At 42.5% G+C, this 17,557-nt stretch overlaps 1 protein-coding gene and 1 long non-coding RNA gene across 2 annotated transcripts in view; one reads left to right on the top strand and one right to left on the bottom strand.

Moving 5' to 3' along the window:
* Positions 1-16,396, bottom strand: part of LOC149502611 (uncharacterized) — a 42,331-nt gene extending 25,935 nt beyond the window's left edge. The window contains exon 1 of the long non-coding RNA XR_016323308.1: positions 16,077-16,396. This is a non-coding gene — a long non-coding RNA (uncharacterized LOC149502611). The remainder of the gene's footprint in view (positions 1-16,076) is intronic.
* Positions 10,911-16,787, top strand: LOC114250166 (uncharacterized). The gene is made up of 5 exons (XM_028183928.2): positions 10,911-11,177; positions 11,906-12,131; positions 14,486-14,616; positions 15,649-15,804; positions 16,587-16,787. Exons 1-5 carry the CDS (start codon positions 11,102-11,104, stop codon positions 16,766-16,768), a joined length of 771 nt encoding a protein of 256 aa, XP_028039729.2. The 5' UTR covers positions 10,911-11,101; the 3' UTR covers positions 16,769-16,787.
* Positions 16,788-17,557: the final 770 nt, after the last annotated feature.

Here is a 17,557-nt window from a genome sequence, read left to right as displayed (position 1 = left end):
CATAAGAACTCACGGTTTAAATCTACCGCTTTCCACGATAATTTTATTAGGACATTACTCGTATGTCCTAGGTTTGTTTTGTTTGGGATAGTGACCGTTTCCAATGAACTTTCGAAATTTAATGATAATCTTTAAGATTGGCACAGGTGTTGCGCCACTGAAATTGAGATTTCAACCTTAAGACAAGGGGTAAGGGGCAACCGTAACACAAGTATTCACATTGCTGCATTACAGGGTTGAGATGAGCCATAAGATTATCAACTTAATCATAGGTGGTATTTAAGGAAATATACAAAACTGTATTCTTAATGCCGCATTTTTAGTACGCGTGTATCATCTTGTAAATTGCACGTCTGTCTAAAAAAATTATTATAACAATGTAACAAAAACTTAACACTCTAATTTCGTGTTCACTGTTTACGCGATCACCAAAACTAAGTAAAGTACTCGAAACTTAGAAAATTATTTAATAACAATAGGAAACCCGAGATCAAACCGTAAAAGTAGTTTTAATTATGTCTACCACTCGCCAAAACCGAAGATAACACTCTTTTTTTTTTTTTTGTCTGGAGGAAATCGCCGGACTTCCGCCCTTCACTGAGGATGGAGGGCGGAGCATGTCGGAGTCGAACCGACTAAAACCTCCTGTCTCTCAACAACCAACGTCCAAACTTCGCATGAGACAAAACTCATGAAAAGGCAAAGGGGGGAAAGTGAAGCGTTTAGTGCGGAGCACATCTCTCCCATCACCATCCCCCTCGGGACGCCGGACTGGCGGTCGTCGGCGCCACGACCACCAGCCCTCTCGGTAAGATAACACTCTAATAACAAGATCACAATTATGCAAGATTTAAAGCTATCCAATGTAATTTTCTAAGAGAACTCTAAAAGTAACTGTCCAATCTTTGAATCGTCAAGAAACTCGTATGTCATTGGAAACACACATCAACTGCATTAGTATGCAGGAGCGTCCCGCGAAGACACGACCAGGATTTACTGTTATTCCGACCCGCGGATCTCGACCGACTGCTGTTTACATCTCTACGATTTAATTATAAACACTGAAATTTTACTTTTACATTAACAATGTATTATGGAGTTACACAAAACGTTTCATTGTACAGAAGTCTAGGTTGTTTCTGTTACATGCTTACACGAAGTCAGTGATGTGTCAAAAAAAATACGATAACAAAATTAACCCCAATTTATACCGACCCGCTGATCTCGACCAACTGGTATTTACATCTCTAGGATTGAATTATAAACACTGAAATTTTACTTTTACATTAACAATGTATTATGGAGTTACACAAAAAGTTTCATTGTTCAGAAGGCTAGGTTGTTTCTATTACATGCTTACACGAAGAGTCAATGATGTATTTTAAAAAAAATACGCTAAAAAATGAACGCCAACACATATTAATGTTATAATAGTGTTGGTCACATTTTGAGTGCCTTCTCAATTATAGGTTTTTTTTTTTTTTTTATTGCCCTTGTAGGCAGACGAGCATACGGCCCACCTGATGGTGAGTGGTTACCGTCGCCCATGGACTTCAGCAATGCCAGGGGCAGAGCCAAGCCGCTGCCTACCGCTTAATACTCTCCACAAGCCTCGTTTGAAGAAGGACATGTCATAGCGCTCGGGAAACACCGTGGAGGGGAGCTCATTCCATAGCCGGATGGTACGTGGCAAAAAAGACCTCTGGAAACGCACTGTGGATGACCGCAGTGGCTCCAGGTAGTATGGATGAACTCTACTCCGGTGGCGGGCGGTGCGATGGTAAAAACGAGATGCCGGTATCATCTCGAACAATTCCTCAGAGCACTCCCCATGGAACAAACGGTACAAAATACAGAGGGAACCGAAGTCCCTCCGCAGACCCAGAGGTTCCAAACGATCCGTGAGACCGGGATTATCGACAATCCGAACGGCCCTCCTCTGTATGGAGTCAAATGGAAGAAGCTGGTATTTGGGAGCCCCGGCCCAGAGATGGGAGCAGTACTCCACGCGAGGCCGGACTTGTGCTTTATAAAGCAAAAGCCTTTGTCCAGGCGTGAAGTACCGCTTCGCTCTGTTGAGGACTCCCAGCATTTTGGACGCCAACTTGGCTTTGCCTTCCAAATGACTCCGAAACTGGACATCGCTCGAAATGTCGACCCCAAGTATCCCAATACTCTCGGAAGGTTGCAGGGATACTCCTTGGAATTGCGGCGCCATGACAAAGGGGTCCTTCTTCGCAGTGAACGCGCAAACTTGTGTCTTTATCGGGTTGAATTGAACCAAGTTCAATTCACCCCATTTGGAGACTCGCCCCAGAGAGTTCTCCACTTCAGACACAAGTTTTGATCGTCTCTCTTGCACCAAGCTCCGAGAGAGATTCTGATGGCCGATATATCGCGCATCCCCCGTGCTGTCATCCGCATAGCAATGCATGCCATCAATAGACAGCATGTCATTGATATACAGGATGAAAAGCGTGGGGGAGAGCACCGAACCTTGTGGAACGCCAGCGTTAATGGTCATGGTATCAGAACAGTCACCGTCTACAACGACCGTGATGCTCCGCCCATCCAAAAAGCTAGCGATCCACTTGCAGAGACCCTCGGGGATTCCGTAAGATGGTAGCTTCGACAGAAGTGCCCTATGCCAGACCCTGTCGAAGGCCTTCGCGATATCAAGGCTCACAGCAAGGGCCTCGCCCTTGCTCTCCAAGGCTTCAGCCCACCTGTGAGTAAGGTATACAAGAAGATCGCCAGCTGAGCGACCGTGACGGAAACCGTACTGTCGGTCACTGATCAGCTGGCGATCCTCCAGATACTTCAGGAGCTGTATATTAATTATTCGCTCCATCACCTTGGAAAGCAAGGAAGTTATCGCGATAGGCCTATAGCTCGATGGGTCCGACCGGTCACCCTTCTTGGGGATAGGGTGGACATGGGCAGTCTTCCATGAAGACGGAACCCTGTTAGTGCAATAAGAGAGGCGATACAAACGCGTTAGCGCAGGCGTCAGCTCAGGGGCGCACGTTTTCAGAACCACTGCAGGGATGCCGTCTGGCCCGCTCGACTTGTGGACGTCCAGGAGTCGGAGTTCCCGCCTGACTGCACACTGTGTAAAGCAGATCTCCGGCAGGGAACTATCACACCGGAGGATGTTCGGTGGTGTGGCACCCCCGTCGTCCACAGTCGAGTTTGAGGCGAAGAGTTTGACCAGAAGGTCAGCCTTCTCTTTCGCACTATGGGCCAGACTGTCATCGGACTTGCGTAGTGGTGGGAGACTAGACCTGCAAAAGTTACCTTCTGCAGCTTTGGCGAGCGACCAAAAAGCACGGCTCCCAGAGGGATAGCTCTTCAGTCGCTCGCCAATTCTAGCAACGTGCTCCGATTTCGCCCTGGCAATAACCTTCTTGTAGGACCTGGAAGCGGCGTTATATTTCCGCCTTTCCTCTGAGATGTTAGGATCCCGACGTCTCCTAGCATCATCCCATGCAACGTATGCGGACCGCTTGAGGTGTGCAGCATCCCTGCTGGCATTGTTATACCAGGGTCTGCTGCGACCCCAACGGGCACTTCAGAGGAGGGGATAAACAATTCCATCCCCTGGAGCACCACGTCTTTAAGACGGTCCGCACAGACGTCAGGATCAGCAGAGGAAAAGCAGAACCGCCCCCATGGGTAGGATGCGTAAAACTCACGCAATCCATCCCAATCTGCTGACAAATACTGCCAAACTCTTCGATACCTGGTCGTCGTTCGACGACTAGGACGAGAGAGTGGTGTGGCAGCACGGATAAGGCAGTGATCAGACGATCCAAGTGGAGCGTCGACCACCACACTGTATCCGGCTGGATCGGTGGTCAGCAGAAGGTCCAACAGAGAAGGCTCGTGCCCCTCAATATCTGGGACACGGGTGGGCTGTGTCACCAGCTGGGAGAGGCCGTAGGCCAAGGCGAAATCGTAGGCAGCCCGACCCGGGAGGTCAGTGGTTCTGGACCCCAACCACTCTTGGTGGTGAGCGTTAAAGTCTCCAAGAACCACCACCTCCGCAGATGGGTACTGCTCAAGCACGCGGTTAGTCCCCTCTTGCACATGCTCTATCAGAGCTGAACCTTCATCACTGCTGTGGGACCTGTACAGGCACGCGTAGACTCGGGTACAGCCCCCGTGATCTACGCGCAGCCACAAGAGGGACAGGTCCCGTTGTTCGAGGCTTCGTAGACGGCGACAACAGACATCAGCCCGGACGAATACACACACCCCGGCTTTACGCAGGAAGTTGTGCTCCAATACGTAGCCGGGGTATTCAAGGTACGAAGTATCATCCGGAGCAGATATCTGCGTCTCCGTCAGAAAAAGGAGGGCAGGCTGCGCCGTCTCAAGATGGTGGTGTACGGCGTCGAGGTTGCTATGTAGACCCCTTACATTGCTGAAATCCACATTAAATGTGGAATGGGGAATCGCCGAAAAAACCCTTTTCCTTTTTCGAACTTTCATTTTTTTATTTTTTTGTTTGGAGAGTGGGATTGGGCGGGGTAGGATGTTCGAGGCGAAATCGTGACAATACCTGAATAAAGCGCGGAGCACAGTACGTGCTCGACCACGGGTTGCGTGAGCGACTGACGCAGGGCATGGAAGGGCCCCCAGTCCACCCTGCGTGCGATCGCCGGGATCCACTCCGGTCTCCGACTCCGGCACGACGACCGCACGACAGGATTTTACACCGGTTGGCGGGACAGCTTCCCGGGGCGGAGTTTAGTAGTGACACCCGGGTTCAGGTCCCCAACTGACCGGCGGGCGGCGGCGAACACCGTTTCACTGGGTCTCCCTATACCCCCGTCAAACAATCACGTCCCGCGAGCTCACACGCACGTCTACTCCGCATGTTCCAGGTATCGCCAAGATTCACCCCCAACAAGGAAGAGGAAAGGGAAGGAATAACACTGGCTCTCCAACCCACACGCCGGAACACAGCTAAGCTATGTGGCGGCGGACTCTAGTTGGAGGGTGGTCGCCAGCCAGTCGGACAAGTCCTACCACCGATTATGTATTCGGCTCCCGTTTTGCACCACCCAGGGGTCACTTGTAGGGAATCGCGGGTTAAACCTACGGAAGCGGGAAGCAATCAACCCCCATTATATATTAATACAGTAAATTATATACAGGTTCTGTCCAATCATAATAATCATCAACCAGCAGACGTCTGCTGTTGGACACAGGCTTTCCCAAAGCTCGGCATTATGACCGGTCCTGTTGCATCCAGTGGATTCCCGCGAACTTCAGCAGGTTGTCGATCCATGACCAAAGTAAGACTAAGAAGCATAACTACATACAAAGTAAGACTAAGAAGCATAACTACATACAAAGTAAGATTAAGAAGCATAACTACTAAGAATTAAGAAACTATAAATGTCAAACTGACACACACCATTAATAAATTACATCAAAAACAGCCTAATGGATGGGTATCGAAGTAACAGTCATTCATTCAGTCATGAATCGTTGCATAAAAAAAAATACACCGCCAATGAACAAAAAGGAAACAAGACTAACAAGATTCACGTCTCGCAAAATTCACATCGCCTTGATAAGACACAATAAAACCTAACCTAATTTCTTTCAAACAGATGTGAAAAATTTTTCACCACAATAACGAAAATTGAGTTAGTAAATTGACCGTACCAATAATGGTGACCTCGTGTAATTAAGTCATTCAGTGCCAGACAGACGGACAGACCCATGGGAACCGGTGGGCAGCCGTTCACACGGATGAATCATGCATAGCGTATTACTGTGTCATTTTAAATTGATCTATTGTTATGTAAAAAAAACGTAATTTTCGTTTTCGAATGTTTGAACGCAACGAAATTTTTATTTCGTAATCATTTTACTTTGACACTAATAATGGAAAAGTGGCCGGATCTGTCTTAGTTATAACGGCTCGTGACTTAATGGAAATCGAAAATTTAAAAAAAACCGCAATTTTTATTCCCTTTTTAGTTGGATACTAATATGATAATGGCCTCAATGAGTGCATCTCACGCTTCAAAAAGAAGAGAACGTAGAGTTCATCCATACTACCTGGAGCCACTGCGTTCATCCACAATGCGTTTTCAGAGATCTTTTTTGCCACGTACCATTCAGCTTTGGAATGAGCTCCCCTCGACGGTGTTTCCCGATGGCATTGCTGAAGTCCAAGGGTGACGGTAAGCACTCACTATCAGGTCGGCCGTATGCTCGTCTGCCTAGAAGGACAATAAAAAATTATAAAAAAACTCTATAGACAAGCTAGATAAGCTCCAAATCGTGTGATCCTACGATGTCCTTTGATGTTTACTTGATAACGGTGACACTGAATACGAGTACACCGTACATCTTATCCTTTAAGGAACAATATACATTAATTAGTATTACATCACAAAAATTAGTACCTGACTAAGGGATAAATACCGGTAAGAAATACGGCAATAACCCTGTCTGTTATTATTTCAAGCCACTTAAGCATAAAAATTGTATTATCCTCAGCCTCATCATAGCCTCAGTGACCGTTATGTCACATAGCAATTATGCTATGGGATTGGGATCACTACATAGGCACCTACATATACAAATCTTTGATACACAGACCTTGTTTTATTTTTTCGATAGGTACATTGGAAAGACAAAGGAAACTTAGCCCATTTTGCCATTTGCCAAGACCCAGGGCTGTCTCTGTGTTGGGAAAACTTTATTACATTAAACTAATCTGATTATCAAAATGACATTGAATGAAATGAAGTGGAGTTTATCGAGGATCGAAGAGACCGCAGAAATTGGGTGAGATATACTAAAATTACCTTGAGAGCTATGATGGTGAATATTTTTACAGACCGATCAATGACGCGTTTCTCAAGCTCATCATAGTGGATATTGACGAAATTCAGTATGGAAAAGTTTAAACCCTGTAAAAGAATATAGGTTTCCATACCACTGCCAGGCGGTCTCCGCGTCATAAAGTATAATGCAAGAGAAATTACTAGCGGAAAACTTTCTACACATACTGTTTTTGTCTGATCAATATATTTTACGGTTCAAAAATCTCTTAAGCGATTGATTTGAAATTCTGCTGCTGTTATAACAAGCATTTCTGTGAAGGTTTTCCTAATTTATGAACATAGTTAATTAAAGTATTCTTCACGCAAATTGTTTCAGTTGTAAAATGGGAGAATTCCATATATTCAGCGTTAGTAACAATAATTTTGGTCGGTGTTCCAACTAATATACATTATTTTACTTACATATTATATTTTCTTTATTATCTTCGTATTTCCTCCAGTTTTCGCGATTCTTATAGACATTGAAAACAAACAGTTTCATCTCGGATATAATTTTATTAATACTGTAGTACTAATACAATTGTACTGTAGTAATAGTACTAATTTTACTGCTGGTAGGACGTCTTGTGAGTCTGCACAGGTAGGTACCACCACCTTGCCTATTTCTACCGTGAAGCAGTAATGCGTTTCGGTTTAAAGAATGGGGCAGCCGTTGTACGGTAAAAACTGAGACCTTAGAGCTTATGGCTCGAGGTGGGTGGCAGCGTTGTAGATGTCTATAAGCTCCAACGGCGGAGCCAGGGGGGGGGGGTCATGGGGGTCATGACCCCCCCCCCCTGAGCTAGTTCCAGGACTTGAACTAACTTGGACTAATTGAAGAACATCATGATTTATATATTATCTATTGTTATCAAAATTAAATTATAAGTTCTTAACTTGCCCACGACTATGTGACCCCCTCCTGGCGCCAAAGCTGGATCCGCCCTTGATAAGCTCCGGTATCCACTTACCATCAGGAGGGCCGTCGTCCGCCTATTTAAGCAATAAAAATATATATTAAACGCAACAACATAGAATGTTGACACAGGGCAACAAGTTAAGATAGTGTCCAAAAAGTGTTTTGAATGCAGTGGCCGGATTAGGGCGTGAGAAAGATCTTTTACGGTCGATTACCGAGTTGACGTGTACGCCCACACATGCCTACGTAACGTTGAGAGCATGCAAGTAACGTCCGTGGCCTAATGAGTAAGATGTGAGTAAGATGGTCTATGAGTATTGCTTTGGTCTTGTATCTAACCGGTTAGAGTTCATGCGTTCACGTCGAAAATCAACTCTATTGTTGGCTCAATTTCTCGTTTTTATTTGTCATGCTCACGCTTCAGTGACGATCGTCGTAGTACCATCATCATACCTTTAGAATTCAAGTAGCTTAATCCAAAATTCTTCTTTTTTGATAAACGCCAAAAATATGATTAAAATAATGTAGGATTGGTAAGAACGGAACGTATGAAAAGAGTGTGAAACGGAACATTAAGATGTGAGTGAGAGAGAACGGAAAGAAAGGGAGAAGAGAATGACAGAGAAAAAGGAAAATGGCGAAGACGGTTAAAAATGAGCAAAGGCGTAATAAAAGTGTTAATTCATTTTTAATTATTATTATAACAGAAGATTTTGGAACACTGGAAGTTTTATTTTATGCGCTGCAATCCCTATTCTACAGTAATGTAATATTTTGTTTTGAGTTTAATACTTTAAGCCTTAAAGCGCATAACTTAAAGCTTAAGATATGCGCTTGATTCAAAAGAGACGGAAAGTGTACTTAGTCTTTTTCTAACTAAAATTTTAAATTTAAAAAATTAATTGTAACAACTAATATAATACATGTTTATAAATTGTTCAAAGCTTAAAACTCATTTTCTTAAAATTGTATATGAAATCTTGCACCTTTAGAATTGAAATGGCTAAACTATTTTTTTTTAGGAAATGAGTTTTATACTTCGAACGTCTTATGAACGTGTATCAGTTTATTAGAATTAAACAGTCTCTTTTAGTCCAGAAGAGGACAAACGTACTCTTTCCATCTCTCTCTCTCTTTGAAATCAAGCGCTTATCTCAAAGTAACAATTATTTCATTACATTTTTGGCGTTTCCCAAAAAAGAAGATTTTTTGTTTAAGCCAATACAATTCTAAAGGTGTGATTTATCATCGTGGTGTATCAACAAATGCTTAATTTCATACGTTTATCGACCGTCACAGCGATTGAACTGAACTTATTATTAGGTTACAAAAAACGAAGTCTTATTTATCAGACCATTAAGCAGTGATAAAGCACTCAATTCATCATTGTGAACAGAAATGCCACAGCTAATTCGACGACAGAAGCACAATCGTGCTTGTAAAGCTTTTGTGCGTTGTCACGGACCGTGCGAAAAATCTTTTTCATTTGATTGTAATTCAGCCGATTTCAAAAATGGACGCAATTTTAAATATATGACGTCATTTTGGCAAATTACCTGAAAAATATCATCAGAACGTACATATCTAGTTTATTGTTAATGATATTACATTTTCACAAACAACGTTTTCTCTTATTTTCATGAAAAAATTACCATGACCCACATAAATTAATGAAAATGGCCTCACGGAAGATTCAATTTAGATTCAGCTGCTTAAGGCTAACCGGTCAACAAACAAGTTCATGGCCACGTGGTTACTGGAGTTCATGTGCATCAAAAGTGAATTTTGTCGCCCACTTTTTTTTTTTTTTTCCTACCTTTGTTGATAGCCTTGAGCAGCTAATTCAGTTTCGCTTTGACGTGCAGGTGAGCTCACGGGGCTCAAACCGGGCGTGCTACTAACACTGGCCCTAGCAAGAGCAGTGCTTCGCAGAATCTACCAGCGGATCGGAAACGCGACTCATTGAAAAGATCCAAATCAAATCAAAAAAGTTTTTTTTTATTCAACATAAATGAAAGTGCGTACATACTTGTTGAACGTAAAAAAGAACTACCGCCAATTCACAAAAACTAGCCTCCGTCCTGAGAAGAACTGGCAGGAAACTCAGCGGGAATGTCTTTTTTCTTTTTTAAATATTAGACTTTTTTTTAAATATTCACTTTTACAATGAGTAACAATTATTGCAATATTGAAATGCCCCGAGCGAGCAACTTATTCCCGAGATTTCCCGATTCCTCATTCATTCAACTCATCCGGCGAGAAACTCAGTGCGCTTTGTCTATGGGTTAATTTACTCGCCGATCCCTTCCGAGGACGGTGACCGGTGCTTGAGGTACCTAAAACACCGTTAATGGATCGGGAGGATCCGTAATAACGTGCTTAGGGCGACAGTCGCCCACTTTAACGTGACTTTGAAGTCCGAAATGCATTCAAACTACCTACAACTATTCTACCAGTCAAACCGGCGGCGCGGAAACTGAAACAGCACATTCGCGGGAAATGGCTCATGCGTCATAACTAAGAAACTTTCTAAGCGGAAATATTTTAATGTTAAAGCAACATTGACCTTAAACTTAGTTTTAATTACGCGCTCGTGAAAACTTCCGTGTGAACTGCATTTTAACTTGAAAAGAAAGTGCCCTTCTTAATGACAAGCGAAGGCATAACAGTTGTTAAAAAAAACCCGACCCAAACACAGATTCACGCCATACACATATTCTGGTAGGCAGCGGCTTGGCTCTGCCCCTGGCATTGCTGACGTCCATGAGCGACGGTGACCACTTACCATCAGGTTAGCCGTATGCTCGTCTGCCTACAAAGGGAATAAAAAAAAATGTTCTTCTTCTTCCCAGCGTTTTCATTAGGGTTCGCTTTCCTACCAAAACTCCTCCACACTAAAACTTCACGCGATACACTACAAAAATCAAAATAAAGAACAGAATTATTACATTCCAACATCGACCAGTTGCGTTTCATAAAGATTCGAATTACAAAATGTATGCATCATGTTAAGAATAAAAACGGTAATCTTCGCGTTCGAAGACACTAGAACGTTCGCAATACGACGACCGTTCCCAGCGAACGACGCAACCTCGCATTTACTTACATAATGCAATTGCAAAACAGCAATCGTTCTAAACAACACTCGCACTAGCGGTCTGCTAGTGCTAACTGGCGACGCGACAAAAAATCATCTATCGAAACCGTACCTTAAATCCTTGAAGGGCCCATATTATTGACTGCACGTAGCCGATCTTGAGCATTCCGACAGACGAGCGTGCGATAAAATCACCAGTGAAGGAAGTAAACGCAAAAGAAGATTAAATGAACTATGGCTTGCTATGAACAGTTATCGATTTTAGTGCTGTGCATTTGTTTACACCGTTCTCTACAGTTGATTCCGTTGCGTGAGTATCATTCAATTAACTTTGCGAGCGTCTATCAAATATATTTCGTTGATTCCCAAATGCGGGTAAGTGTAAAAACTTGACATACAAACTTGACATACAACGACTTCAAAAATCGAGATATTTTTAATATCATTTTTCTAATAATAATAACAATACTCGTAGTAAGAATAGTTGTACTAAATTTCATCAAATCTGCAATACAGTTGTATTGACATAGATAAAATATTTAAATTCAAAAAATGAAACGTCATAAAATCACATTTATACAGCCATAAAATCGATTTACAGTTCTCGTGGTCACAGTAAACTGTCTATGAAAATCATCTAGGGCTGAAGAATGTTTTACTAATTTAACACTGGTAACATTTCAATAATTAAATCGACTTGTTGGTCCTGTGGTAGGTACATGTTACTTTGAATAGTGATTTAGGAACAACTTTTTACTGGTGGTAGGACCTCTTGTGAGTCCGGGTAGGTACCACCACCCTGCCTATTTCTGCCGTGAAGCGGTAATGCGTTTCGGTTTGAAGGGTGGGGCAGACGTTGTAACTATACTGAGACCTTAGAACTTATATCCCAGGGTGGGTGGCGCATTTACGTTGTAGATGTCTATGGGCTCCAGTAACCACTTAACACCATGTGGGCTGTGAGCTCTTCCACCTATCAAAGCAATAAAAATAAAATACAAAAAACGTAATAATATCAAATTGCCATTGTCTTCTTAGCGGAATACATACATCCTTGCGCTGAGCTGAGCGACGAGTGCTTCACCAAAGCGACCCTCGATGCCATACCAGGGATAGTCAAGGGCATCCCTGAGGCTGGGATCCCGCCACTAGATCCCTTATACTTGGACAAAAACATCAGTATTGTTCTACCGGGCAATTTGAGGATGACCTTTCACAATGCAAAACTCGTTGGACTGAGTTCGTGTGTGCCAGATAAAGTGTCGTAAGTTTTTCTGGTATTGTTTTAATTCTTATAAATCATCTTATGGTTCACCTGATGGATAGTGGCCGTTGCCCCTTTTTTTCTACTTAATCTTACTAGATTTAGTATTCGTATTTTATTTATACGAGGTTACTACCTCGAGGGGTTATTCTAGATTCACCGAACTAGTTGGTGAGCTCACGGCCCGTGAAAAGATCCGGAGAGAAACCCAGTGGGCTGTGTCTGTGGGTTAATTTACTCGCCGAGCCCTTCGTCGCAGGCGACGGGTTCGGCGAGGACGGTGACCGGTGCTTGAGGTATCTAAAAGCACCGTTAATGGCGACGTCGAATGTTTACAATTCGGTCCACTGGATCGGGTATGGCCGTTGCCCGTGGATATTAGAGACACGTGACCTCCAATATCCCGAACCAAAAACGAAGTTGCCCACCTACCTGGAAACACAAATGGTAATAGCCATTATCTTAGTCTCCGAAGCGGTCTTTGATATGTCGCATCATAGCATGCTCTACTCAATTGTTGAAAGTTCAAAACAGAAAAGTTCATTACTGCCCTGTCTAATTCAAGCGCTGTACAATTAATTAATTAAGCTTCGCCTCTTCCGAACTTTGACCTGAAAGCTTTGTTTACATAAATCTATTGTGCATTTGTTTATTTAAATAGCTGCGAATACCTCCAAACTATCAGGTACATGCAATTATTACTAATATCAGATTTAGGACAAAAAAGTCCTGCTTGGAGACTTTTGCTTGGCTTGACTTGTAAAGGAGCGAAATTTTTCACCATAATCAAAGACATTAATTTTATAAAGACATAAATTATTTTGATTATTCTGGCCGAATAACCAGACTAATATCACGAAAATGGAAAGGATGATTTTATTTTCTAGTTTGGTTTATTATTAAATTTAATAATGTTTGGTTTATTTTTCTTAGTTTTAAACGACTTGCAATTACTATTTTAATTATTTACGTTTGGCTTATTTCGAATTTAGGAATGTAATTCTGCGACCTTGTACATTGAACCGTTTAATCACTAACACTCAATCATGTACCACCATCAAAATATTTAAAGTCAAACAAAGCAAAAAGACCTTCCGACTGAATAAATATTAGTACTACATATTTTGTGGACGCGAATAATTATTAACTTGTCAAAGATTGCAAAATCAAGCACACGAACGCACTCATTGCACCTAATAGGTTTCGAAATAACTCAGGGCCATTGACGGAGTGAAGGAAAACTCATGTCGCTTGTGACAGACTTATTATGAGCCTTTTGACCTACGAGTATGCCTCTACAATTTTAGCTTAAGCTGGAGGTTTGGCAATTACAGGACGAAAATTAAGTACATAGACATCACACAAAATAAATGCCACTAGACACCGCTTACTGCCATTGTAGGTAGACTTACATACGGCCCAGACGGTGAACGGTTACCATCGCCCATGGACGTCAGCAATGCCATGGGCACAGTTAAGTTGTTGCCTAACGAAAACCGTAATCAAACATTTCACTAAGGGCGTTAAGTTTAAAATAATTACTCACAAGTCCTTACGGATCCATCAGATCCAATAACCCTTTCATTACCAGCGGGTCGCGATTCCGATCCGGTAGTAGATTCATTCGCGAAGCAGCTACTCTTGAGTTGTTAGGTCTCCTTTGGAGGCGCTCGGGTAGTTATTAGCAAATCCCACCCCTCCTGGCTAAGCCCTTGCTCGCCCATCTGTCCTGGTAAAATTTTAAAAGCTTCCGGGCCACCAGTTACCTTTCAAACATAAAAAAAAACAATTACTCGTTAATAAAGGCTATTATAAAGACTGCTATAATAAAGACTACGTTAAAATTTACGAACGCGGCCACTGTATGCAATCCTTTCGTAGTGCATGCGATATTGTTGGGGATGGTTTTCCAATAACCATCAAACAGTGTGAGTGCATTTTATGGCCTCGTAAAGAAGTTCATACGTCGCATTACTCAACCATTAAACTTGTCACTCAACTAAGGTACTTTTTATAATCATAAATTGGAAAGAATTATATTAAGTTGACATGAAAACTTTGAGTGAAATCTGACTGAGTTACAGTCTTGGCCGCCCCAGGCCCCAGGTTACGTAGTAACAATAATACAGTATATTTTATTTATAAAAAGTACAAAAGTGATTTTGCAAGATTATTGTATAAGAATAATTGCGTACTTTAAGTTATTTCTTGTTATCATTATTGATTTTTTTGTCACGATTGACCGTCCCTAACATCTGGACGCTCTAGGCCCGGCCTCCTGGGCCTTAGGGCAAATCCGCCACTGGAAGGCACGCTATGATAATCCATCATTGAAGTAAACCTTTTGAATACAGTTCTCGTCGGGACAAACGCTTGTTCATATTTGACATGCACTGCAACTTCACCATACGCGGAGTCTACAGTCTGCTCGGGAGGCTGCTATTGTTCAATCTTGACACTGAAGGGGGAGCTAAGGTTAAAATCTGTGAGTTCTTTTGCAATCAATACTTAAGTACATATTGTGTAGTTCATTTGTTTGTTGGTTGTGAATGTATGTGACATTGAATTGGCGATAGATCGCGTGTTAAGCGAATATGTCGCACCAGTTCAGCAAATCAGTAAAACGTTATGATTTGAAGCGGACTTCTACCTATTCTCTCAAAAGTGCTTATGTCAGCTTTGTTACGCTTAAAAGCTAAGGCAGCTTAATACCTGTTAAGTAGAGAGAACGCTCCGTTGGTCCGATCAGATCCGCACCGCTTTAGACAGTACAGTGTACGGCGCGCTGCATGACGCCGTGGACAGGGGAAAGTGGAAAAACATCTTAAGATTGAAGCTCATGGGTGATGGTGGTCACGACCCTCAGACACGAGGAACACGATTCGAGGAGGAGGAGAGAGAACGCCTGTCCATTCGCAACAAAAGACACAAAATACCAAGATGAATTTAGGCATTTCCATCTCTTTTTTTTATTGCCCTTGTAGGCAGACGAGCATACGGCCCACCTGATGGTGAGTGGTTACCGTCGCCCATGGACTTTATCAATGCCTGGGGCAGAGCCAAGCCGCTGCCATCTATACTATATTAACATTATAAAGCTGAAGAGTTTGTTTGTTTGAACGCGCTAATCTCAGGAACTACTGGTCCGATTTGAAAAAATTTTTCAGCATTAGATAGTCCATTTATTGAGGAAGGCTATATATAACATCACGCTAAGATAAGAGCAACAATAAAGAATGCTTCAAAATCGGGGTCTTTCCCTTTTGAGAGCTTCTGCTGCGTGCGCTGCAGAAACGGTTAAAGTTTCGCTAAAATTAAATTTAGCGTTATGCCAAAGTAACTACTCCACGCGGACGAAGTCGCGGGCAAAAGCTAGTATATGTATAAGACATGCTACCGAACGTGGTAATAGTTATTTATGTAGCTGCAAATTGTAGACACCGGACCTGTGTAAGTATCCAGTGACTTCAAGAAGTCTGTTTCACATTTTCGTCCCGCGATTTTGTATTTGTTACAGGGAACCAACATATTCGTTTAGAGGTTGCTGAGAGAGTTGTGATCAATGAAGAAGGCGTGGGGCATTACAAGATCAACTCGTACCAATACAAGGCAGATTACGGCACCGATCTCAAACTGAACTTGACGAACTTAATTCGAGGGAATCCTGAAATAAGTAAGCCAATACATAAGAATCGGCACCGAAAAAATATTTCAATGATTATACGTGAATAAGTTTTTTTTTTATTGCTTTGATGGGTGGACGATCTCTCAGCCCACCTGGTGTTAAGTGGTTACTCGAGCCCATAGACATCCACGGCGTAAATGCGCCACCCACCTTGAGATATAAGTTCTAAGGTCTCAAGTATAATTAATTACATTAGATGAACTCCCTCGAGAACAGTACTTTCTTACTAGATAAAAGGTAGCCTATCTTATTATCGGTACCTTTTTTTTTTTATTGCTTAGATGGATGGACGAGCTCACAGCCCACCTGGTGTTAAGTGGTTACTGGAGCCCATAGACATCTACAACGTAAATGCGCCACCCACCTCCAGATACAAGTTCTAAGGTCTCAGTATAGTTACAACGGCTGCCCCACCCTTCAAACCGAAACGCATTACTGCTTCACGGCAGAAATAGGCAGGGCGGTGGTACCTACCCGCGCAGACTCATAAGAGGTCCTACCACCAGTAATTACGCAAATTATAATTTTGCGGGTTTGATTTTTATTACACGATGTTATTCCTTCACCGTGGAAGTACATCGTGAACATTTGTTAAGTACGTATTTCATTAGAAAAATTGGTACCCACCTGCGGGATTCGAACACCGTTGCATCGCTAGGTACGAATGCATCGGACGTCTTATCCTTTAGGCCACGACGACTTCCCGACGACGAAATGTTTCCATTTTACTGTCGCACGACATTAATGAACTAATGTAATATTTTCTTTAGGTGCGAACATTTTGAAAGTCTTGAACTCAGACTCGCAAGCGTTCGCTCAAGAATTCGGTGGCCCGATCCTTGATTACGCGATAGACTACGCCATGAACGTAACGCAGCGATTCTTCGACGCATTCACATACGACCAACTGACGCAAGTTCCATTAACAGATGACTTCTTCGAGAAAGAATAAAACAAATAAATACCAATTATACACGTTTTTTTTTTTAATAGAATATGTAGGATTGGTAAGAACGAAACGTATGAAAAGAGTGTGGAACGGAGCGTTAAGATATGAGTGAGAGAAAACGGAAAGAAAGGGAGAAGAGAATGACATACAGAATGACAGAGAAAAGGAAGATGGCGAAGACGGTTGAAAAATGAGCAAGACGTAATAAAAGTGTTAATTATTAATTATTATTAGAAGAGAAGCTTTTTATTTTTTTATTGCTTAGATGTGTGGACGACCTCACAGCCCACCTGGTGTTAAGTGGTTACTGGAGCCCATAGACATCTACAACGTAAATGCGCCACACATCTTGAGATATAGTTCTAAGGTCTCAGTATAGTCACAACGGCTGCCCCACCCTTCAAACCGAAACGCATTACTGCTTCACGGCAGAAATAGGCGGGGCGGTGGCACCTACCCGTGCGGACTCACACACAGGACACAAGAGGTCCTACCACCAGTAATTACGCAAATTATAATTTTGCGGGTTTGATTTTTATTGCACGGTGTTATTCCTTCACCGTGGAAGTCAATCGTGAACATCTGTTGAGTACGTATTTCATTAGAAAAATTGGTACCCGCCTGCGGGATTCGAACACCGGTGCATCGCTACATACGAATGCACCGGACGTCTTATCCTTTAGGCCACGACGACTTCATAAGCTTTTGGAACAGGGGAAGTTTTATTGTATGCACTGCGATCCCTATTCTACAAATATTGAAAACTGTTAATTTACAATCTGAAACGCCTAA

The sequence above is a fragment of the Bombyx mandarina genome, chromosome 07, assembly GCF_030267445.1.
Source record: "Bombyx mandarina strain Sakado chromosome 07, ASM3026744v2".
Taxonomy (NCBI): domain Eukaryota; kingdom Metazoa; phylum Arthropoda; class Insecta; order Lepidoptera; family Bombycidae; genus Bombyx; species Bombyx mandarina.
The sequence above is the reverse complement of the archived record's forward strand: the minus strand, read 5'-3'. Positions and strand labels throughout refer to the sequence as shown.

Bases quoted from the DNA above. Each gene is read 5' to 3' on its own strand.
- LOC114250166 (XM_028183928.2), top strand. From the start codon at position 11,102: ATGGCTTGCTATGAACAGTTATCGATTTTAGTGCTGTGCATTTGTTTA. The intron at 11,178-11,905 runs GTGAGTATCATT...TTGTCTTCTTAG, and splicing joins TCTACAGTTGATTCCGTTGC to CGGAATACATACATCCTTGC. The intron at 12,132-14,485 runs GTAAGTTTTTCT...TTTTGAATACAG, and splicing joins TGTGTGCCAGATAAAGTGTC to TTCTCGTCGGGACAAACGCT.